This window comes from Lepidothrix coronata, unplaced genomic scaffold, assembly GCF_001604755.1.
Source record: "Lepidothrix coronata isolate B3197 unplaced genomic scaffold, Lepidothrix_coronata-1.0 Scaffold1, whole genome shotgun sequence".
Lineage (NCBI taxonomy): Eukaryota > Metazoa > Chordata > Aves > Passeriformes > Pipridae > Lepidothrix > Lepidothrix coronata.
The window spans coordinates 5,687,460-5,711,261 of record NW_016690181.1 but is presented as its reverse complement, the minus strand read 5'-3'; the positions used below and the strand labels follow the sequence as shown (position 1 = coordinate 5,711,261).

At 50.2% G+C, this 23,802-nt stretch overlaps 1 protein-coding gene across 1 annotated transcript in view; it reads right to left on the bottom strand.

Annotated features, from left to right (window-relative positions):
* Positions 1-9,612: 9,612 nt before the first annotated feature.
* ALX4 (ALX homeobox 4) overlaps positions 9,613-23,802 on the bottom strand; it is a 39,050-nt gene continuing 24,860 nt past the window's right edge. The window contains exons 2-4 of the mRNA XM_017807375.1: positions 20,025-20,335; positions 12,094-12,222; positions 9,613-10,029 (exon numbers count right to left, since the gene is read on the bottom strand). Coding sequence (XP_017662864.1) covers positions 9,706-10,029; positions 12,094-12,222; positions 20,025-20,335 — 764 coding nt within the window. The 3' untranslated portion in view covers positions 9,613-9,705. The remainder of the gene's footprint in view (positions 10,030-12,093; positions 12,223-20,024; positions 20,336-23,802) is intronic.

Genomic DNA, 23,802 nt, shown 5'->3' with positions numbered 1-23,802 from the left:
TGACTCTTTGAGATTAGGGAATCCAGTGCGGTGGCAGCTCTTTGTTTCCAGAAGCCTGCAGCACTGTCCCTGTGGAGCATGCTGGAAAAGGACAGTGTGTGTGCATGGCACACCTTGCTACTTGAGCATAGCAAGGGGGAGATGTGCTGCAGTACTTCCCTGCCACTCATGGTAAGTCTTAAGGATACATTTTTAGCATTACCAACTCTCCTTACAATGCATTGAATCTTTCCTTCCTCACAGCTTCATTATCTTATTAGAGGATGTGTCAGTTCAGGCCCCAATGTTCTGAATTACTCTCTTCTGCCATCTCCAGATCCTGATCTTGAACCTCCTGCCATCCATCATGCTTCCACCAGTGTGGTTCAAATATGCTTTACTTTGGCAACAAGTTCACCCCTGTTAATTATCAATTCAAGGTCCTTTTAAACTCAAGGCCCTTGGAGACATAGATATCAAAATAATTGTGAAGAGGGATTTAAGAGATGCCTAGTACTTCTGACTCATTTTACTTTTAGGCTGTGTTGTTGAGTGTTGAGCACTAGAAAAATGCTATACTGAGACACATGAAAATGGATTTAGGTGGGCAATTTTAATGTTAAAGGTACCTCCAAGATCTGGCATGAATTCCCTCCATAATGAATGTCTTATACCTTGGGTACTTCTCACAGGTAGAGAGTAGGGAAGGATCTCAGAATGGTTAGCAGGTACTGCATAAATCTTGTGTCCAGCCCTTTTACACGGAAGCTGCTGTCTTAACAGGGTCAAAGCATGATACAGGGGAGAAAAAATAAAATTGATAGTGCTGATGAGAAAATGGATTTTAAATGCCCTGGCCAGAGGCCATACAGTGAGTATGAATTTTTTCTTTTTTTCTTTTTGAAGACTTGCATACTTAAATTTTACAAGGACTGCTGCAAAACAAGTTCTTTTGTAAACTGAAATGTAAACTATGGGTAGTTCTTGTAGTCATGGATAGTCCTGTCCATGTACTTGAACTAAGAAAAAAGCATTCTGCAAACTTGTATTAGATTAAATTTATGCTAGAAAATGAGCATCCAATTGGTCCAATTGCTAACTTTGGTCTGATCCTGAAGAGCTGGGAAGAGCAGAACAAATCCTAGGCAAGTACTCCACTTATATTGTCTTTTCATTTTAATTCCTAGGGTGGAAAAAAATTAATTTTTGTCAAAAACAGCCAGAAAACTCTGAACACAATACTCTGTAGCATCTGAAAGTTATCCTATGTGTAGGTGGTCATTTCAAACCTCTTTTTAACATTGGTATGTGACAGAGATAGCATTTGCTTAGCAGAAAAATCAGCTAGAGTTTATGTTGGTTACCGATGAGTCATGGGTCCTTAAGTTTTATCTCATGCTATTGGAAGTGCATGTAGGATGGTGCGAGTTCTTTTTATGATGCCTACCACTGCTGTATCCAAGTGCAAGAAATTGAGCTTCACGGTCCTCCTGTGTGGGTAAGATCTGTAACTGCAGATGAGGAAATGGAGAGAAGCTGTCGTATACCCAAGGCCTGAACACCAGTATCCCAAAGCTGGGATCTAGCAGAACAGCCACACTTTTGTCTGAACTGTTGTTTATTTGGACTTTTGGGTAGCTCACTACCAAGGTAGAGAACCGTTAGCCTTGACTTTAAGTATCAGCATGTTTCAGCAGGCCCTGGCTTGAAGCCATTTAGTGACATTCCTGGTGCACTCTGTGTAATTTCAGCCTGATGGAAATGTCTGTAATGCAGTCCCACCTCTGCTGATCTTCAGGATTCCCCTGTCTGCAGCTTCTTGTGGTTGCTTTGAAAGTGAGTTATGTTTCCCATTAAAGGATAACAGGGACAATTGAGGCAATTAAGTGGACTGGCTTGGAGTTAGCAGCATGCAGGGAGTTTTCCGACTGAAAACAGTGCTGCTCAAAGGTTCTTCCTGCAAGGCTGCCTGTTTGCTGTCTTCATTTGACTGGAAAAGGATCCAGTAATTCTCTTTCAAATTTCCTTTAGTCATGCTAAATGACTGTTTACTTACATACACAGGAAGTGTTCCTGCTCCAGATAAGGATGACAACTCTGCAGTGACTGTGGACAGAGATCAGTGCAATTTGGCCATGATTTCATTAGGTCTATGAACTTGCATTAGTGGTCAGTACCAGACTCTATGCAAGGTGGATTTTGTGACTAAGAAAATACCAGCCTAATTATTAAGTCGCATCTACTGGATTTTTAACCTGAGTTTTAGTTGGCAGGGGACTGGACAAAGGTGAAAGCTGGACCATTTGACCAATGAAGGTGTGAAGAACTTGAGATATGCAGACCTACATGAGGTTTTCCATGTGCCATACGCTCAAGCAAGTCACTGTTTCTCACCTGCTTTGCTGGCTGTTTGCAAACTTACAGATCCTTCTTTTGTGAAACCCCTCTTTGATAGGAAGGGCCAGGTCTCAGCTGGGTGCTAGGCACAGTTAGTCCTGGGTGCCTTCAGCTGAGGACTAATGGGAACAATAACCACTTTGCCACACTTCATACAAATAGGCAGGGGGAAATGTTCGAAGCAGAAAGGACTGTAAAATGAGATCCAGGAATTCAGCAAGACTACAGCTAACTCAGAGCATCTGTCTTTGTCCTGTGACTAAGTTACGAACTGAAAAGCAAGAGAAAGTGGAAGATCCCTTCACAAATAATAAACACTTGTTTGTCTCAGATTAAATGCAACACCTTTACATGTGGGCTCCAGCTGGCCATAAGTAGATGCACCTTGCATGGCTGTTACCTTCCTTGCCAATGAGAAGATTTTTGTACATGCATCTGTTTAAAGGTTAATAACCTGCTTTTACAAAGAGGAAGAGAAAAAGGCAAATCTGTTTAGTTTACAGGAATAAAAAAAATTGTTTTTCATTTAAAGTGCCTGAACTTTGCCCTGCCTCAAAGTCATATTCTCCAGCAGAGAAGGAACACATTAACCTAGGTGCTGTAGCCACATCTCCCAGAGAGAAATTTTTCCATGTGTTTTAAACAACTTCTGTGATGCCAGTAAGAAAGTGCAGCTTCAAAAAAAGAATGCACATTTCTAATCTGGGTCCTGCCACTAGCTAGAATTTATAGAGAGACTTTTTAGCTCTTTGGCAATGTTCAGGTCAGGAGCAATTTCTGATGTAAACCCATACAAGCAGGATGTTAGCGAAACTGGCTTTAGGCTCTCAACAGTCTGAACTCTGCCAACATCTGGAGAATCTGGAGTGTTTGAGGAGGGAAGGAATTTTTCTTCTATAAGTGAGAGGAATGGATAAGCTTGCAACAGCACCTGCATTATCCATTTCTTAGCAAGATAGAAAACAGCCATGCACCATCTAAGGCAAGCTGATGCTCCCAGCCAATTGATGGAAAGGCCAGAGGGGCTCTTTGGGTCTTGGTGGGTTGCTGGCAGCTGCTGGGCACCTTCTCAACTCTGTCAGAACAAGAAGGGCACTTTCCAGTCCACCCAGCATCTGGGTCCAGGAACTTAAGCTCTTGGTGGTCCCAGTGCTGGTGGGTCTGTGCAGTCTGAAGGAAACAGGTTTGCAGCTGAATTTATTCATGGAGTGAAAGCAGCAGAAATGGCCCACACAGAACCAGTTTTCTCCACAGCAGGGCAAGAGATGTGCCCTGGGAACTTGTGGGGCTGAGACAAGCCCTCTCCTTGGTGTGGGGAGAAGTGAAACCTAGAGGGCTCAGTCTGCCCTGCAGTCAGTGAGCAGCATCTGTCTGCAGGCAGGCACCTCTGGGGAACTCATCATAGCCACGGTGGAGGAGAGGGTGGGTAAGGCTTGGATGCCTCTGGATGCCTCTACTAAAGTGCATCTAGGAGGGGAGGGAGTGTGACAACCTGCAGGAATGTGGGGAAAAGGAGCACTTTTGGAGGGAAAGTCCCCCACTGCCAGCACCAGGGGTCATCTCTTTGGACTTCAGGCTGCCCTGTGCTGTGGTGCCCCAAGCGTGACTGTGCTGTGTAAAAGGGGTGGTGCCATAGTACAGGGAACTGAGTGGCTGAGGGTCCCCAGTTCTGTGGCATCTTGTTGCCAACTTAGCTTCTCCCCGTGTCAGCTGTGATTACCTGCTGCCTCACTAAGGACCGCATGAGAAGGGCTCATGCAGGAGCCCTGTGAGGCTTAAGCTCTGTTAGAAGCAGCAGCTCCTGAGCAGTAAGCACAGGAGACCATCCTTCTCTCCCCCGTGGCCAGGGTGCCCTCTCTGCTGTCTAGCAAGGATGCCGAGTGATGTTGAATGCACTCCCAGAGGCAGAGAGGCCCTCGTTAGCTTGGAGCTGGCTGGCAGGACGCTCCTGCGCCTGGTTGCTGGCTGTTAACCATCTCTTTGTACGGGGAGAGGCAGCAGCCCGTGAGCTGCCACCTGTTGTTAATCTACCCCCGGCTAATCCATTCTGCTCTGCGTCAGCAGTTCAAAAGGGCACTGTTAGTATTTTTTGCCAACTTCAATTAACGTGAGATTTTGGAGGCCCCTCTGATCACATTTCATCTGTCATGAGTCAGGAACAAACCAGCCAGATTGCAGTTGAGAGGAGAGAAGAGAAGGAGTTTATTGCAAACCAAAACAACAACAACAGTGTTTGTTCCCCCTTGGCCAGGGTGGCTGGGAAGCAGGGTCCTTCCCAGTGATGTCACTGCTTTCAAAACCTAGAAAAATAAAATTGGTGACTGGAAATTCCAGCCCTCCACCTCCACCCCCCTTCCCCCCCAAAAGAAAAAAAACCCTGCAAGTGCAATAACTTATTTCAAAAAAGTTAAAAATAATCAAGCTGCAAGACTGTTTGTTCTTTTTTAATATTCCACTGTAATGAACAGGTAATACATGGTTGCATAGGCAGTAACATTGTATGGCACAAACCTCACATGGCAACATTTTTAATGATTTTTTTAATTCTTTTTTTTTCCTGAACTTTTTAAAAACTTTTTTATTTTTTTAGTATGTTCTACCCCAGGCCGGTAAGCTAAAGAGGAAAAAAAAAAGGTTGCGTTTATACAAGGTTACAATATTTTACAACAAAAAACCAACAATATTGATTGAGGTTTGTTTTCTTTCTTTCTCCCAGTCTCTCTTTCAAACACTGCACACCTAAACCGATATATTATTATACATTGAAAACCGTCCTTCAAAATCAGTAGTATAAAAGTCCTAGCTCTACCTACCTACCTAGCTATGTGGGGGGAGTGGGGAACTGTGTTACCAGCAAAGAGTTAAGGGGGTACAAGGCCGCTCCCTCGTCTCTTCCCAGCTCCCTTTGGGAAGCTGCAAAGGACTGAATGACTTTCCATCTGATTTCACTCCCTTCCCATTTGGGTTTAATTTCTCCCTCGGTCTGTTTGCTTTTTGCTGTGTCAGTCAGAGTAGCAAAATAAACACGGGGCTCTGTCTCTGCTTGATTATTTTTTCAATCCTTTTCCAGGAAACTACCTTTTTGCCTTTGTTTGTTTGGAAAGTGTTTTACAACGTGCTGCCCGGTCTGAGTGTGCTCTGGGAATCAGGGAAACGCACCTCCCCACCCCAAAACACCTCCATTACTGGAGAAAACCAGCAGGCAGCACTGCTCTGCAGCACACCGGGTACACCTGCCCTGGGTTGTGCTGTGTGCCAGTGGCTGATGGGGCAGGTGGAGCCATGTGTGCTGCAGCTCTGTGACCTCATGTGTGACACATTGTCGCTACACATGGCCTTTCCCTAACACCCTGCCCATGCTCACGGCTCAGGCCAGATGTGTTCCATCAGGGATGCGTGTTCTGGCAGGGATGCAAACTCACTCACACTTTGCCATGGGCTCTAGAGGAGAACGAAGTTGGTTCTCTTTTCATGTTGCTGTCCTGGTACTCTTCCCAATAATCTCTACTCAGGTAGGTGCTGGGGCAGTGAGACCTGAGCTGAGTAGCATATTCAAGATGCGGCAGCTGGAGCCTGGCTACTGGCTGGAGAGCCCACTTGGAGCACAGGTGGGTGGCAGTGCTGGCAACAGGCAACATGCCTGAGGGCTGACCTGGCCCCTGTCTCACTCCTCTCCATGAGCTTGTTCAGGCACAGCAGCCCTTAGAGTCTAGACCCTGCAGGGCCCAGCAAGCCCAAGCCTGGTTCACCACTGGTTTGCAATTGCTACCAAAGCATTAACTACTGCTTGTAGGCAAGAAGTGCCTCTGAGTACTTGGCAGCGAGTGGTACCCAACCACTTTTAAACAAGTGCCAGGAACCCGTGCTGTTCTCACTATTTACATCCATCCTCCTGGTCTCAAAGCTCTGGGACATCTCTGGTAGTTTCTAACCATGGGCAACATAAGCTGGCCCCCATGTATGGTACCTGCTGCATAGGCAGGGCCAGGACTGCTTGGGAGAAATGTTTTGCTACCGTCATGGGGCTGGAGAGAGCGGATGGGTGAGTCCAGCTAGCTGGGCTGCATCCACAGAGGATGCCACTATGGGAATGGCAGGTGTCAGAGCGGCTGGGGCTTGTGAGACATTTTGGTAGTGGCTGGGGACAAAGCTTGCAGCTTTGAAGGCAAGTCCAAACCAGGGAATTGCGACTCAATGTATGGACAGGAGTAAAATACTAAATAAGAAATAAATAGAGAAGAAAGTCATAAATAGAATTGAAAGGTATTAAAATAACAATAATAATAATTAAAATGGTATCATCACGGTAACTTGAGATTGCAAGAACAGCACCGACCCTGTGACCCTTAAGAAATGCAGTAGCTGCAGACCTGCTAGGTTAAGATACACACACATATATATGTATGTATGTGTATATATATATTTATACAGTTTTTCATGTTAATTTAACAGCTAGTTTTAAAAAAACCTTTGAAATAAATTTTTAAAATGTGTGTAAATACAGATGTATATGGGTTAAAAACTGCCAGAATAAACTGCTTTTGGAGATTTGTGAGGGGCACGCCTTCCAGCATGACCCACAAGGGAGCTCGCCAGAATAGCAGCAGCACCCAGAGAGGTGGAGCAGAACCTGGTGAGCAGCAGGGCTCCCCATGGCAGGAGGCAGGAAGGGAGCCCTGCAGTAGGGGGGTCCAAGGAACAACATCCCCCCTCCCCTCATGATGCTTTCAGGCAGGCTGAGGGCTGGGCATGTGCAGTGGCATTTAAATTAGACTGAGTGAGTCCAACATGTGCTTTCCACATGAATTTTAAGGTGAGAGAAAGTGGGGGCCAAGCCTCTCTAAATGCCAAGTCGGCTGCCAGGAGTCTCTAACAAGACAGGGATACAGCACTTAATCCTCTGGGCTATTAAACAGCTTGGATGAAATCCTGGCCTTGTGGAAGTCTGTGAGGAAAAGCTACCCTTTAACTTCAGTAGGGAATGCAGCTAAGTTCTTGAGTAACTACAGTCCTCCACTGGAGCTGCCTTTGGTACCTGTAGGCCATGCGGGATGCATTCCCGTGTGCCTGCCTGCCCCATCACCCTCTCCTTAGCTCTCCCTGTTGCTAATTTGCCTTGTCAGTAGTGCTACTGGGCTGTTTGGGCAGTGGCCCTTCACAGATTGCCTGCTGACTGTGGGAAGCATCATGCTCTTTGGTGTACCTGGGAAAGTGCTCTCAACACCATACTCAGCTGCCTGCACAAAATCTAGTGGAGAAATCGCCTCCTGCCACTGGTCCCTGGGTGGTTGGGAACCTCAATGGCTTCTGAGGCATCCACTAGGGGTGGTGTACACTTCCAACTAGTCAGCATGACTGTTCAGTGATCAGCATCACTTCTAGCATCTAACCCACCATGGCCCAATATCTCAGCTGAATGTTTAGGTTAGGATGTAAATCCTGGCTGCTTGGGATGGGAGAGACCCTGGTCATACAGACGCTGTGGTTAAATGCATGCTGGCTCCCTGTGTGTACCAGGGAAGGCATCTCTTAGCATTTCTGAGAAGAGAAAAGAGACAGTACTACTGATCTTTTCATATTCCAATAAATATATTACTTTTGACCTAGAAATGGTGTATCATTTAGGTAGTATATGACAGTCTAGACACTATGGAAATACTTGTATAGCTTGTTAACCTGAAACCTGACATTTGGTTGTAGCTTATTTGAAGCCTTTTCCAAGACCACTGGATATTCCTGGATCTCGAACTACAAGATCCCCTAACACTATGCATGAGGAGACAGGGCAGGGTGACAAACCAATTTTTATGTGAGTAATATCCTATAGGTCCCTTGCAAATCTTGAGGACAGCTGCCCCAGTCCAAGCCCAGCCTGTGTAGCCATACTGTGGCAGTGATAGTGCTCAGCTGACTTTCAGCTTCTCTCTGGTAGTATTTCAGTGGTAAAAAGATGTTCCAAAATTATTCCTAGCACTAGAAGATCATTGAAAAACTTCTAAAATGCCTTGCAAAGGAGACCTTACTTAAAATGCTGTGCAGGTAAGAGCACTGGGAGGGAAAAATGGGGAGGCGCATTGGCTCAGACAAACCAGGCAAGTTCTGGTGTCTCCTCCTCCCTCAACAAGCTGAAGAGGGTCCAAGGTAGCTGGAGATTGGACAGCGTCACCTCATCCACCTTTGGATCCCTTCCCAGCCTGTTCCCTGTGCCATCCGTTGTGCAGAAATGCCTGCAGCTGTTGTGTGCAGCAAGGCACTGGAGTGGAGGGCTGAGGGAGGGCTTGTCATTGCATGTATCTGACCCCAGGATAAGGTATATGAGGAATTTGATGGTCTCATGCCACTGTGGCTGTGTGCTAGCACTTGAGCTGTTTCTCAGAGCCGTCTCTTTGGGGACCTGTAGATTTACACAGCATCTGGGCTTCCCTGCTTTAGCTACTGTCTCTAAATTGAGGCTAGTGATTGCCAACCCAGTGAAAGCTGGAGGAAACGTTTTGCTGCCCCACCATGCACATAAGCCCCATCATCAACCACAGCCAGGAAAAGCAAAGCCCAGGTGCTCCCTGAGGCAGTGAGCCATGCTTGGGAAGATACTGTCTGCTGGGATGCATCTTTGTCTGGGTCACCAGAGGGCTGGCAAAGACTCTCAGCATGATAGCACTGTGCCATGTTGGGTAAAAGGGTATCCCCTTCGTGGACTTCATCTCAGACTACAAGGTGGAGAGAAAGCTGGGTAGAAGGAGGTGGGCTAATGTTGCCTTCTTAGTTATCTTCCCAGCCCTGTTACTGCTCAACTGTGGGAAGTCTTAGCTCCCGCTAAAATGACATAAGCAGCACGAGAGGTGTCTCTTTGCTGGTGCCAGAGTTCCCATCCAGTCCCCTGCCCAGGGCAGAAAATATGTGTGTGAGAGAGAGTATGTGCATGTGTGTGTGTGTGTGTGGGTGGATGGGAGAAGCTGCTGAAAAGCCAGTGGGCTCTTGCTCTTTGGAAAGGCAGATCTGGTGTCAAAAAAATAGCAGGGAGAAAAAAATGCCCAGGTTACTGGGGAGGTGGTGGTGAGGAGGGATGCATCTCATCCCAGATCTTGATGGAAGAAGTGCTGCTCCACAGCCTCCCTCTCCCTGCCTGATCCCAGGAAGCCAGGAGCTGCCATGTTCATGCTGGAAACACTCCACTTACATTAACATATGTACTTTATATGCCTAGGGTAGCTAAAAGTGCTGCATTCAGATCCCCGAGGAGGCAACTGCTGTCTGGCGTCCAAGCGGATGGATTTGTTCAGCTGTCCCTATGTGCTCTCTCCGTGTCATGGGCACTGGGCTGCAGCCCTGTCATGTCGCCCAGGAGATAGCGGCGCTGTGCTCCTTTGCTTTCATCCTCAGGGCAGCGATGCTGGAGGTCTTGCGGTCCGGCTCGCTGTTCAGCTCGTAGCCATTGAGGCTGGGGCTCATCCCAGCCGTGCCAAAGAGGCCACCCATGTGAGTCTGTCCCACGTGGCTGCCAGGGCCGGAGACGCCGAGGAACTCAGAGACACCGCCAGCCGCGTGGGGGTGGGCATGGGGGGACATGCAGGAGGGCACTGTCTCGCAGGGGACAACACAGGCAGGCACAGGAGAGGCAGCTCCATTGTTGCCAATCCAGGAGGGGTTCTGGATCTGGGGATGGGAAAAAAAAGCATCAGGGCTGCCCTGAGCAGGATGCGTCCAGCAGCTGGCCGGGGGGGATGGATTGTGTCCAGCCCCAGCCCTGCAGGGCAGCCCTGCGCATGAGGGGCAGCCAGTGTGAGCCAGCAGATCCACTCCAAAACCTCTATGCCAGCCCAGATAGGGGCAGGGACTGCAGGAGGCTAACCTGAAGGGAGCAGGATTGTGCCATAGCCTCTGCCATAGCATCTCTCTGTTTACCTGTTCCCCTCCCAGGCATTTCTCTTATTTTATTTGCACCATGAGCACTTTTCTCAGCACAGAAAACCTTATGTCATCCATGTGTTTCTGTGGTCACACCCATCACACAGGGAGCAGGCAGAAAGGGGTGCTGCAAGGATGCTGATCTAGCCCTCCTGCCCCAGCCCAGAGCAGCTTTGCCCAGGCAAGAGCTATTTTGTACCACACAGACATGCCTGTGGGAGCTGAGCTGCCTGCAGCCCCCCGCACAGGCAGTTTCCTGGCCCCTCTACCCAGCCCATCAAGGCAGCATTGTCCACCCTTCTGCAGAGCAGAGCCCTGGAGGGCCACCTCGAGTGACCATCTGGGCTCCTGCAGTTATCACTTATGAAGTGATATTGCAGAAGAAGAAAGGGGGGCTCAGTATTTGGCAGTGGAAACAGGTGTGCTGTGGCAGGGAGGGACATGGGGATGCAGGATGAAAGTGGGGAGAAGATGAGCAGCTGGCTGGAGCAAGAGGGCAAAGGGCCCTTCATCCCACTGCACCTCTCCACCATGGGCCCTTGGGCCCTCTCTGATCTCTTACCTCCAGCAAATTGCTTTTCAAATTTTTGATCTCTGGTGCTGGGAGAAGAGAGCTGTGTGGAGGGAGTGTAAGTTACGAAGATAAGAGAAGGGCATGCTGAAAACGCTGCTGAGAGTGTCCCCTGCTTGAAAAGTTGCTTTGGCATCTCTCAGCTATTTCATAAAGGTTTCTTGTTCAGTTTGGGGGAGACGCCAAGCAGGAGAGAGGTCAAATGCTCCTGGCTTGGCTGTGGGGTAGCACTGGTACAGCACTGGCTGGGGAGATACCTGACAGCCAGGGAGTCAGGAAGGGAGGACTCCCAGCACATCTGTGAGGACAGTCAGGTTCAGAACATCACACCTGCAGAACTCTGCCCTCAAGCAAATTCTGGGTGGTGGGAAGAGGAGTGCAGGATGGAGGGAGTGCTTTGTAGGGGCACAGCCTAGCCCTTGATCAAACAAACGCCTGTCTGGCATTCTCTGAAGGCAGCATTGTGAAATGGGGGCTGGCCCAATGCTTAAGAGATTACTTTGGTCAAAAGTTTTCCAGGACAGGAAGCTAAGGAGGTGAGGCAGCTGTGTGATCTGCTGCCAGGGTCAGGGCAGGAAGAGTTTCAACAGGACCCAGAAGCAGCCTCAGGTACCCCAACAAGGCTGCTCCCCCCACTTCCTTTGGAGCATAAACCTACAAGTCCATTGGGAAGCATCCTCAGATATCATCAAGTGCGCTGTAGGTACCACAGCCCATCACTGGGAGATAGCTGTAAGAATTTGCCGGGAAAAAATACTTTTGTCCAACCACCATGTCCCAGGAGCATGGAAACCCAGACATGGTAACAGGAAACCTTCCTGGGAACTGCTGTTCTTTAGACATGAATTAGCCTTTTGGATCTTTTTCAAACTGAAATGAAGTTAGTGGGCAGCAGCACACATGATGGGAGAAGGACAGTGTAACAGGATGTGCTGAGCAGGGTGACCTGTGCCCAAAGGGTGCTGCACTATGGCATACAGGGCTGGGCTTGATACCTGCTTTAAAGATGGCTGCTCTTGGCGAGGGCATAAGGGAGCTAGGCAGGATACTTGACTAAAAAACTCCCAGCCCTTCAGTGCTTGACAACACATATAGCCCTGGCACCAGCATTCTTGCAACCTTGCCTGGGGGCAGGTGGATGAACCTGAGAAGGGAAACATGACTTGGAGAGGACTGGGACCAGAGGCAGTGTGTCCAGCAGGCACTGGGACAGATGGGCCCGGGCAGGGGAACGCACTCACCTGGGCGTAGTTCTCAGCACGGGTCAGCAGAGGCAGCTCATAGGCAGTGGAGAAGTGGGTCCGGACCTGCTGCATCTGACCGAACCGCTCCCTCTTGCGCCATTTTGCTCTCCGGTTCTGAAACCACACCTGGGAGAGAGCAAGAGGGGGGCTGTGACCAAGGGTTGCTGCTGGCAGTGGCTGGGAGCCTGGCAGCCCTGAGGAGCCTGCCAGTGGGCAGGCCCTCCCCAGGTGGGTGGTTTTGCATGGCATGGAGATGGGTGTTCCTCCACACACAAGCTCTGCAGGAGAGTGACAGTCCTGCCCTGCATCTCTTGGAGGTCTGGGACCAGCCTTTGCTGCTAGACTGGGCACACCTAAGGCAAAAGGGGATGCCCATCTTTTGGTGGGTGTACTGCCTCTCTGGTAACATTCACAGCTCTTGCCTCCCACAGCCTAATTTGTCCTGGGATAGCCCATCTTCCTCTCACCCTGAAATCTTTGTTACCCAGGCTCTGCCTACAGCTCTCCTGCTGTCAGCCAGTCTCAGACAAGAAGTGTGAATATATGTGTGCTGCTGCCTGGCTGAAACCAGCAGTGATGGGGCTTTCCCCAGGCCTAATTCTGGCTATGACAATGCTGTTGGCTGAAGCTTGCATTTCTCACCAAGCTTTAAGGGTTATTTTTCTTAACTGTGATGAGAGAGAAAAAGCCTAACACCCCTTCCCTCCTTAGCTGCAGAAAAGGGCAAGTGTCCTTCTACAGTGTTCTTTGCTTTACACTGAGTTTTCTTCGCAAAGTTTGCAGCTCTCTACTTCACAGTGCTGCTCAGATCCCTTCAAGGCAAAGACCAAAACTCTCTTTCTGCTCTTATTTTTACTGGCTTGACATCAGTGTGGATTATTGCACTGTTGTCAGCACCATTGCTCCTGATTTGCATCAGCCTAAGAGAGATCAGAGCCTGGCCCAGTGTCTTCAAAGCCTCTTGAAGCTCGTGAGTCAGGGAAACACATCAATCAAGAGCCTCTTTGAAGGCACTGAGAGATGAGGGCGATCACCAGGGGCTGGGTTGTGCAGGTCACGCCAGTGCATGAAAAGAGCAGTCCTAGAGCCTCTTGGCTCTGCTTCGAGTTTTACACGGTGACTCGCTGGGGGGGGTAGCAGGGGCATCGGTAACAAACAGCTTGGCCCTTCCCATGCCTGGCCATGGGGCAGCTTTGCTGCTTGGCAAGCAGCTGGGGAAAGCAGACACCAGGTAGGAAACTCATGTGTTAGGAGAAGAGGAGGACAGGCCAGACACTTGGCAGAGGGTGGGGTGGCAGGCCAATTCTCGGGGGGGCACGACAGCAGTGCCACCTGTAGCCTGCATCAGCAACTAGAAGCTGCTACAGGGAGAGAGAAACACGAGGGGCTGGGGTTTCTCATCTGAGCTGACCTTCTTGCTTGTGCTGGAAGAGTTGTTTCAGGTTCTGCTGCATCAGTTTCCCCCTTCCCACCATAGGTAGCCCTGCACTGGTCTCTCACAGCTCCCCACTGTGGCCCAGCTGTCGGCCCCATGGTACAAGTGGGCAGCTGAGGGTCTGGCCACATGCTATGGTCTGCTTGGTGCAGTGAGCAGATGATGCAGCACCCGGGCATGTCCTTCCCATGCAGGCTGCAGATGGTGTAGGGTTTACTGCCCTGCTCCACGGCCATGGCAATGTCACTGGCATGGGCCATCCACAAGCTAGCCAGACTAGCCTTACCCAAAACAGCTGCTCTTAATCCCCCCACCTCAAATCAAAAACCCTATGAGTATTTTGAGCAGATTCAAAAAGCACTAGCAGAAAGGTCCTAACATCATCCCAGTTGAGCACACACAGTACACGAAGAGCATCCTACTGGAGCAGGTTTGATGCCCCAGGCATCTGTCTGCTTTTCTTCTCCCTCTTCTTGGCACAGCCACTCCAGCCCAGCTGCAGGCCAGTCTCAGGGCTGGCCAGGATCATGCTGCTTTGATCTGCAGATTCAAAGTTAGCGGTGGTGACCCGGTTCCTCCTCGGGCGGAGGAGGCCCCACTGTGCACAGAGGGGTGGGGAACAGGTAGGGAGCAGAGTGCTGACTGCGCGTGAGGCCGGAACGAACATATGCCAGGCATATGCGGCCGTTCTGTTCCTGGCGTAGGCACCGGCAGCCTTGCCCGCACACCTGTGCTGCCATGCAGGGGAGCCTGCCTGGGCGTTCCTCCTGGGAGCAGGATGGCCAAGCACAGGCCCCCCCAGTGCTGAATTGCTCTGCGGTGTGACCTTTGAAGACATCAATGCAGGGTTTGTGTGCTCAGCTTCCCAGGACAGCGCAGCAGCTGCCTTGATGGAACCGCAGGGAGGTTTCCTCGGGCCAGCTGAAGCAGAGTGGGGTCTCAGCCTTTGCTCTGCCACATTTATGCATTGGATTGAACTGGCTCTGGCAGAGCAAAATGGTTTAAACTGGCAGTTCCCGAACTGCAATCCCCATGTGTCTGGTGGGCTGGGAGGCTGTTGAAAATCATTGCATTAGGCTGAAAAAGAAGAGTGACTTCAGTCCAAGTGTTGGTGCCATGGGCAATGGAGACACTCAGAAGGCTGGCAGTAAGCCATGAGTCCAAAACACTTGTAGCAAGGTTTGGACTGTTTTTCAAAGTTCTCCTTTCACCTCTGGTCCAAACACTTATAGGTTGCTTGGTATTTTGCAGTTGGGTTTCTCCAGGCCTCCACAGTGCTCCAGGGAAAACAAGACAGCAAGACAATGTGAAGATGTCAGCAAAAAACCCAACTGATCCTCAGTATTTCCACAATCTTAGAAGATGTCTGCTTTTAAAAAGCAAATCTAAACCCTGACCGAAGTCCATTTTCCTTTCATTGCCTGTCACTTTTTGTCAAGAGAAACTGTTGTGGGATGGGGATGTGACAGCGGAGGTTGCAGTGGCTGGTGCAGCATGTCCTCTAGGGTTGGGATGGGGTACTTCGTGCAGAGACCAGCAGTTACTGTGGGCTGAATCTCAGTGTTAAGTTAGAGTGAGAGTGTAGGGTAATGTCATGTATCTGACTCCTGCAGACAATGCTTTGATAAGCCATGATGTACCAAATAAGCCCTATAAAAATCTACAGAACAAAAAATGTTTCATGTCTCCATAAACATTCAGCCATATGCTGGTACCTTAACCCATATGCATACACAGCTGATGTGCTGTTGGGGGAGGAGAGGCCAGGAATGGCCTGAGACAAAGAAAGCAAGCAGGAGACTCCTGCTTGCTGTCTTGCTGCCTCTACCCTGGCACTGCCAGTCTGCCCCTACCACCAAGCCCCACGTGCCCTGCACAGGGCACAGGTGGATGGGCTGAGTTGGGATATCACTCAGGCCACTCTGGCCACATCTGGATAGTGGGGGGCTGCATCACTACATTTGTCCTTCCTCCAAGCAAAAGAAAAAGGTGCTTTCCCCTGTCTCCTATGCCCACCAGTGCAGCAGTGGAAGGTGAGGCTGATCTCTGCACACATGTGGTGGTGGGCTGCTGCCAGCCATGAGGTTGCACTCACGCCCTGTTGACAACCCTCATTGCATCACTGCCCTGGTGCAGACAACAGCTGCCCACCATGTTCAAGTCTCTTGTGTTCCTGCTCTCCTCTGGCAGCCTCACAGTATCCATTCTTCCCATTCCTGTCCTCCAACCCTACTGCCCTCCTCCCTCTGCTCAGCCTCCATCTGTCTGTGTCTAGGATCCCATCCCTCTGTGAAAGGCTAGGCGTCTCCCCTCTTCCCAGAGATGGGCACCAGCCCTTTGCTTTCCAGACTGCAAAAACAGAGCCAGAATTCATCCTTGAGCGCTGAAACTGGACACCATTTTATCAGTGGCCTGGAATGGGAAATTGGAGCCTGGGATGAGAGAATTGAATAACTTGAGCTTGTTTTCATTTCATGTTTAATTTCCTGCAGGCTTAGCTCAGTCTTTCCGCTCCTTCCACAAGCCTCCCAGGGTTTTATGGGGGAAAAGGGATCAAGATATATTACTTCTTGCTTTGCTTTGCTTTTTTTCTTTTCTTTTTTTTCCAAGGCGGTGATTTTGCTACAGCAGAGTTTGACATTTCCCTCTCACTTTCAAGCCCCCGCCGCATCACAGGGTTACCGCCAAAAACATTTCATTAATGGTCCCAGCAATCTTAGGCTGGCTCTGAGGGGGGCTAGCTGAGGGGTTATAGTTATATTCCCTGGCTGCAAAGACTTCTTCCAGCCCCATCCCTTTCTCCTCTGCCACAGAGCAGTCCAGGAGGCAGAGATGCTCATAGCCCAAGAGAGATGAGCAGCCAGGACCAGGCTGGCAGGGCCTGGGATGTGTATGTGAGTATATGCAAGGGGAAGGAGCCATGTGTGAATACATGTGTCTACCATGTTTTTCTCGTGCCACTGCCTCAGACATATGCTGGAAGAAGCTCAGACAGTTGCTGTATCAGGCAGTTGCTAATACCAAGCAGAAGCTCTTTCTGGAGCTCTGCAGCCCCAGACATGGAAGAGAATAAGGGAGTGGAATATACACCTTGGGTAGGACCTACATGAACTCAGCACCCACTGTGCGCCCATGCAGGCTTGTGACTGAGCCCCAGCAGTCTGTCCCTGGCTGTGTAGCTCTGCCTCTGCACAGGGCTTACACATGGCTCGCACTTTGGAAAACAGGGATGTGAAGTATCTTAATAGTACATGGAAACAAGGGGTCAGGTTGTGAGGTTCGGAAAGGGAAAATGTTGCACTGCATCACAAGGGGAATTAGCTTTGACATTGTCGGACACCACTACAGATGGCTGGAAATAGAGGCAGGCAGGGAAATGGAGCAGGAGAGGGGCCAGGCTGTGGAATGCCACCACTTCACAGACAATGCAGCCCACCCCATGCATGCTGCTGGCATGGGCTCTTCTCCAGGCACCAAGAACTCTGGCAGCAATTTCACTAATGAAGCGTGAGCTTGGGAAAGAGTTGGAAAAATCAGAGCTACCACTTGCCTTTCTAGGCTTCACATCTGCTCCTGCCTGCAATGTGGCTGGTTATGCTCCCCAGGGAGCTCGGCCAGAGGGGATGACCTCCAGCCAAAAGCTGGCTCAGGTCTGGGAGGGAGCATCAGACCTGCTGGGTGCCTCACCTTCCTGCCACTCTCCTTTGCTCAGCTGAGCCTTGCAGGCAGCTGAAGCTGGCCTCCATGAAATTATTCCAGGACATTTGGCATCCCTTAGATGACCATACCTTCCTTGGGAGAGGGACTGTTGAGCTTCCCTCAAAGCCCATGGGGCTGCCATAGGTGTGTACCCCAATACCCCACAGCAGCTGGAGCCTCTGCCAGCTTGGCAGAGGGTGCCTGAGTACACAATGGCTATTTGGCTTGCAGGGGTAAAGTAGTAAGGGGCTCATGGCTAATCTATGATTTCCAACCCTCTAGCCCTTGGTTCTTCATCCTTGCCGTAGGCATTTACTTTGCCATCAGTCTCCTGAGCTGTTGGCCCATGCCTGTACCCACTCTTTGGCTGTGAGCTGATGGCCCTCAACGTTAGCATGTTGGCACTGGAAGGCCCCCCCCCCCAGAGCTGCCCAGAAGAGTGGGAGACCAAAGTCAAACTTAAACAAGCTATAACACAAGCCAGAGCTGGAGACAGGCACTGGCATGATTCACTAAGGCTCTAACTCCAAAAGCTTCCTTCATGGGAAGTGCAGCCCTGTGCCATCAGCAGAACCCTGTGCCATCCATCTCCAGTTGCACCTCCATGCCTCCTGAGGGGTTGCCACTGCCACGATGAAGCTAAGCAGTTCACTAGACAGCAGCCCCAGCCCCCTGGGAACACATGGGAGATACCCAACACATAGGGTGCCCTGAGTCTGCCCAGCCAGCACCCACAGGCCTGCTGGTTCTTGCTCTCCAGTGACAGGCAGTCTGCATTTCTACCGACACCATGGCAGCCCTTCATCATGAGGTGGTGGCTGAGTGCCAGCCCATAGCCCAGGGGACTGGGTCCTTCCTGTCAGAGCAGGGGAATGACTGAAATGCAAGTGCTGACACCTTTCAACTCTGGGTAAGTGCTTGAGTGCCAGCCCACTTGGACAAGTCCTTCAGCCACTCCGTTACACGAGCCCTGTCATTGCCACCCCCAGAGAGGGGTGTGTGCTGGCAGCCATGGCAACAGGCTGCTGGGGCACTTATCTCAGGACAAGGTGATATCCCCTTCTGACAGATATCTGCCTGTTGAGGTGCTTCTGCCCTCAGCTTTAGTGTTATCCAGTGGGGGAAACCCTCCAAGATCATAGGTCAGATGTAAGGAACTTGTAGATTGCATCTGCCTCACCTGCCCTGGCTCTGTTAGCAGCCCTGCGTGCTGGCTAGGATGACACACTAGCTGCACATACTGGCTCAGAAGCAAGCAGGAGGAGCTTGCCACCCTCCAGCACCTCATTCTCATTCCTGAGCAAAAGGAATTTCATGCACTGTGCAGCGTGTAACCAGATGCTGTGCCTGGCCTCCCAGGAGACCCCATCGGCACTTGTGATGTGTTCCTGGGAAATCAAGGGCTTCATCCAGTGACAGAAGTAAAGAGCTGATGTTTGTAGCACTGCCTTCCTCTGTCCATCCTGCAGTGCTCAGCATGCTACACTCGGGACCAATGGGAATCATGCTGCTTCCTACTGAAATGCAGCCGTGTCCAGCCTGAAGAGAAACAGCTGTGGGGAAGAAGAGCACACCAGCCCTGCAAACCAATTTAGGAAGCAGATAAGAAAAATCCTGCTTCCAATTGAATCTGGAAGTGAAAGTACAGGCTAAAATGGATTTAAGCATGGATGCTGGCTTGACTGCTTCGACTGTCTGCAACAACTACTTGTAAAGGTTAAAGCAGAGGGAAGCTGGGCTGTCTGGGAGCTAGGAGTCTGCCTGGTGTAAGACATACAATCAGGTGTCTCCACAGGCCAACTATTCAGGTAAATCCCAGAATCACACAATATTCCAAGTTGGAAGGGACTCACAAGGATCAGTGAGTCCAATGCTTAAGTGAATGGCCCATGTGGCGATGGCACCCGTGACCTTGTGATTTTTAGCACCATGCCTTAACCATTCTTGATGTTAATGCAGGTTCTGGGGATGGTGAGCTGACAAATGCCTGCAGATGGAAGTTACATGATTAGCTAGGCTGCAGAAAGAGCTGACCACCAAGGCATGAGTTGTGGATGTCTGCTCTGCACAATAATGTTCCTTTTTGCACATGCTTCTGAGCCCTTCCAGGCCTTCTGTTAAACTCCTTTGATGTGGATTTTGGCTCTGCTGGACCCCCAGTTTAGTTTGGGGGAGCTAGTTCATAGGAGCTGGCACCTGTGTGGGTGGAGGTGGTTGGAAGTCTGTCAACAGTGTAGCTGTTTCACTCTCCTGCTCCTCCAAGGTGGTGGGTGCACCTTTTGTCTCCAGCTCTCATGCATCCTCAGCACCTACTTAACCAAGCAGGCAATAAAAGCTCCTTGTCCTGTATCACCTCATGCTCTCTGCTACTGAGCTCCTGGTCACCTCTGCATCCCCATCTTGCCAGAAAGAGCCCATCTTGTAGAAAAGCTTGCTCCCACTCAGACTAATGAACCTGTGTCCCCTGTGAGTCTCCTGAAAAAAGTGTTTTTTGTAAAAGCTTTGTTGTGAGTGGCCACGAGGTTTACCTGCCCGCTGTCCCATTAGCTCAAGGGCAAGAGGTGTCTCTGTGAACACTGAAGCACAGGACACCAGACCAAATAAGGGAGCTGACACTAGTGTCAGATGCGGATGTACCTTCCCGGCCTGTCCCTGCTGGAGAGGCATGCTAGCCTGTGGCACAGGCTCTGGGTAGGGCTCGGCCGCCTGCAGTTTATGGTGGGGCTGCAGGGGACCTCAGGGGCTTGCTTGCAGCTCACCCACCCCTCACCCAGCCCCAGGCCATCCCCCATACCTGTACACGAGCCTCGGTGAGGTCTGTCCTCATGGCTAGCTGCTCCCTGGCATAGACATCAGGATAGTGGGTTTTCTGGAAGACCTTCTCCAGCTCCTCCAGCTGGTAACTAGTGAAGGTGGTGCGGTTCCTCCGCTTTTTGCCCTTGTTGCTCTCCGAGTCGGCCTTGTCCATGGGGCTGGGGAGGTCTGTGCTGGCCCTGTCCTGGGGCACTTTCACCCCAGCCTCCTTCACGCTGAGGTAGCTGCTGTCCATTCCCGAAGGGTCAGAGCTCGGCTGCAAGTCGGCCTCTCCCAAAGCACTGTCTTTACCTATTTGGGTGGGAGAGCAGGGAGGGGAGAGGAAGGTGGGTTTCAGCAGAGGCAGGGGGTGGGGAGAGACAAAAGGAAACAGATGTAAATATTTTGACCAATTAGTTGGTTCAACCAGTTACAGCTAGCACCCTGGCAGGGGGGCAGCAGCTCCCAAAGGTGGGCAGAGAGGTTGGCACCAACCCTGGACAGAGAGAGAGAGAGAGAGAGAGAGAGGAAGGAGGTGAGACAAGGCAGAGGGCTGCCATGGGTGCAGAAAAGCTGCCAGCCTTGGCCTCAGAAGGTATTGGAGCTCAGCTTTGGGGTGGCACAGGCTGTAACCAAGGGAGGAGGTGGCTGTTATGGCAGGAAGGTTGATCACAGCTCACAGAGGCCAGCACAGATGGGGAAGAGGAAGTTGGGGCAAGCTCTGCCAGCTACTTCTCCCTCTTCAAGAGCCAGGTGGAAGGATGAGCCCTGTGCACTCATGTGCACACAACCTAGTCAGACCCTTCTCCAACACTCACATTGGGACTGAACCCTGCAAAGCACTACATTCCTTGGTCCTGGCCACAGGAAAGGTCTCTGAGGATAGAGGAACCCATCTGCTCCCCACATCAAGTAGGTCCCCTGTCACCAGCTCGTTGGCACTCCCCTGCTGAATAGCACACAGCAGAAAACCAGTACCCAGCAGCCATGCGTGGTGCTTGGTTATGTCTGCTTTCTTGTCCTGCATCCCCTGGCAGTGGTGGTGTGTCAGCAGAGGTGCTCCTGACTGATACCCCACAGTCACCCCACAGCCTTCTGAGAGGACTTGCACTGCTTTTGGCAAGAAGGCTATAAATTGGGCTTAGTGCCACAGAAAAGGACATCATGAGACGCGTACAGAAACAGCCCAGCCTGTGTGCGGGGCAGAAGGAAATGAGAGGGAGTCTGACAGCAGCCTGGGAAGGTGTTGCTGCCTGACTACCCTCAACAATTAATAATTAATGGCACATGAGGTATGACAGCAGTATGGTGATACAGGAGGAGGACATTTCAACCACTCAACCGGTAAGCTGGTTCCTGTCTAAGGTGTAGCAGCTACAAGTAAAACCACCTTTGAGCTTCTATAATGGGGCATATGTATCCTCAAGCCCATGTGCTGTGATGGAGCATCCTCTCCTGCCCACCTCCTGCCTCCAGCGGAAGTGGTGACCCCTTCATTAGCAAGAGTGCTGCTACACCAGCAGGACTCTGGTACGTCCTGACAAGTGACCACGGCTCTCCCTTGTCTGGTGCCACTGCTCTGCATTTTGGGCCATCTCCAGACCAGAAAAAGAGGGATCTGTATGAACAATAGACAACCTGCACATGCTGCACAGCTCCCTGTCACACCTGGCCACATTTCTGACTGGAATCTTTGGACAAAAAACATGTTAGCCCTACAGCAGATTTTAACCTTGAGCCACTATTCTCAGTTCCTAAATGTCCAGGAAGTGGTACAGTGGTACTTCCTATTCATGCTCTCCTTACCAAGCAAAGAGTACATCAACTGGATGATCTTTTTTTTAATTTTCACATTAGCCTATTTTTAAATGCTACCAGTCCAGGATCAGTCTTTCTAGGAAACAGCTCCACCATCTAGTGGTGTCCCCACTGGGAGCTTTTCCCCAGCAGTGTCATATCCAGGGTCATTAATACCAGCTCAGGCATCTTAGCCTGTGTCTTTGGCAATTTCCATTTTTTCCAGCACTTATCTCTTGTTACATCTTTCCACTAATTCACTGTATATTTAGAGTTTAGCCCTTCTGTGAACAGCTGTCATGTCTCCACAGCCAAAAGCCCGTGAATGAGCTTGTGAGAAGGTGTGCGTGTCCTCACCCATTTCTCACTCTTCCAGCTGAAAGACTGCATTGAAGTGATTGGGGTAAAACCAGGATGAAATGTAGCTGTCACCCTCAGGCACAAGGGCAAGGAAGGCCCAGATTTAAGTCTGGTAGGATGAGCTATGAAAGGGTTTTGAGAAAAAAATTGCCCAGTTGGTACAGTGGGGTTGAAAGCAGACGTCTGGTAAAGGTAACAGTTGCAGGAGCTATCTGCGACTACCTCCCTGCTGTGATTTCGGATTTGCTGCTTTCTCTGATACTGTTCGCTCAGGCTTTTGAGGACGTCCCTGTAAAGCTTTCCAAAGTCTGATGTTATCTGTCTCAGCAGTCTTTGCTTTGATCCTTAGGAACATTTTGCCAATATTTATACTCCCTGGACCAATGTCTAGGCCAGGGACTGACACACTGCCTCCTCTTTGCACCTCCCCTCTCTGACCAGCTGACCTCTTCCACTGCTCCTGGGGGATGCAGGTGGGCAGGCCTGTCCAAAAGAGGCCCTGCTCCACAGCCTAGGTAGATCATATGATACGGACATGATATGTATAAATTTCACAGCTGAAAATAAAACAGTTCCAGAAAGTCTGCAGCAATAGACTACCACCTATGAGAGTCAGTAGAGACAGAGCAATAAATATATGAAAGTATTCCAGGATTTTTTTTTTCTGTTGTCTTTCTTTCTTTTATTATTTATGATACCAGGAAGCCCAGTTCCCCACGGCTTTGTGCTGGCTGCCTCCCTAACTCCCAGGTGCCCTGCAACTGCAGCAGCAGCAAACATAACACCTGAGGCCTTTCCTTGGGAACTCCTCTGCTGTTTCTTATCTGCTTGAGCAGCTCAGCTAGCTGGGAAAGGGTCTGCAAAAACATATACACACAGAAAAGCTCTCAGTCTGTTCGAATTTCATTGACTGCATTTGGGAGCTGGGCGTCGGACTTTCAGCAGCGATAGTTACTTCCACCACAAACCATCAGCCCCAAGGAGCAAGCGACTGTCCCTGCTATGCACACAATGGGTATTCCCCTGCCTGCCTGCTGCCAGTCCAGAGCCCTCCTTGCCAGCTCAGCCATGCTGCTGTCGTGATCCTGCACTGCAGCAGACATGGGCTTCTTCACTTCTAGCCCCTGAGGGCCCTGGCAGGGATGAGCTGACTCCATGAGAGGAGCAGCAACTGTGGGATGGAGGGCAGGACAGCAGTGTAGGGAGGGGATGGCGTGCATCCATCCTCGGCTGAGCATCCCAAGAAGTAACTCTCATTCCCTAGAAACAGGATCTCTGACCTCAAAACAGTCACGCTAACTGCTGAAGTGAAACAAATTGCATACATCTGCATATGGATATGCCCAGACTTCCTGTAACTGGAGATGGCCTCAAAGTTTCAGTGCAAAGTTTGGGGTGTCTGTTTCTAATCAAACCTAGAGAGACCTTGAGTTATATATTGTGAAGATCTCCATGACAAGGAGTTAATGTGAGCACCATTGCACCCTTACAAGCCCGACAGGACCGCTTGATGCCTCTTTCACTGCTTATGACTCCATCCTTGCCCTTGTAGCAGTAGAAGGATATTTTCTGGCTTCCCACAATTATGTGCTGCTTTCTCAGTGCCTTGGTGCCTGCTAGAC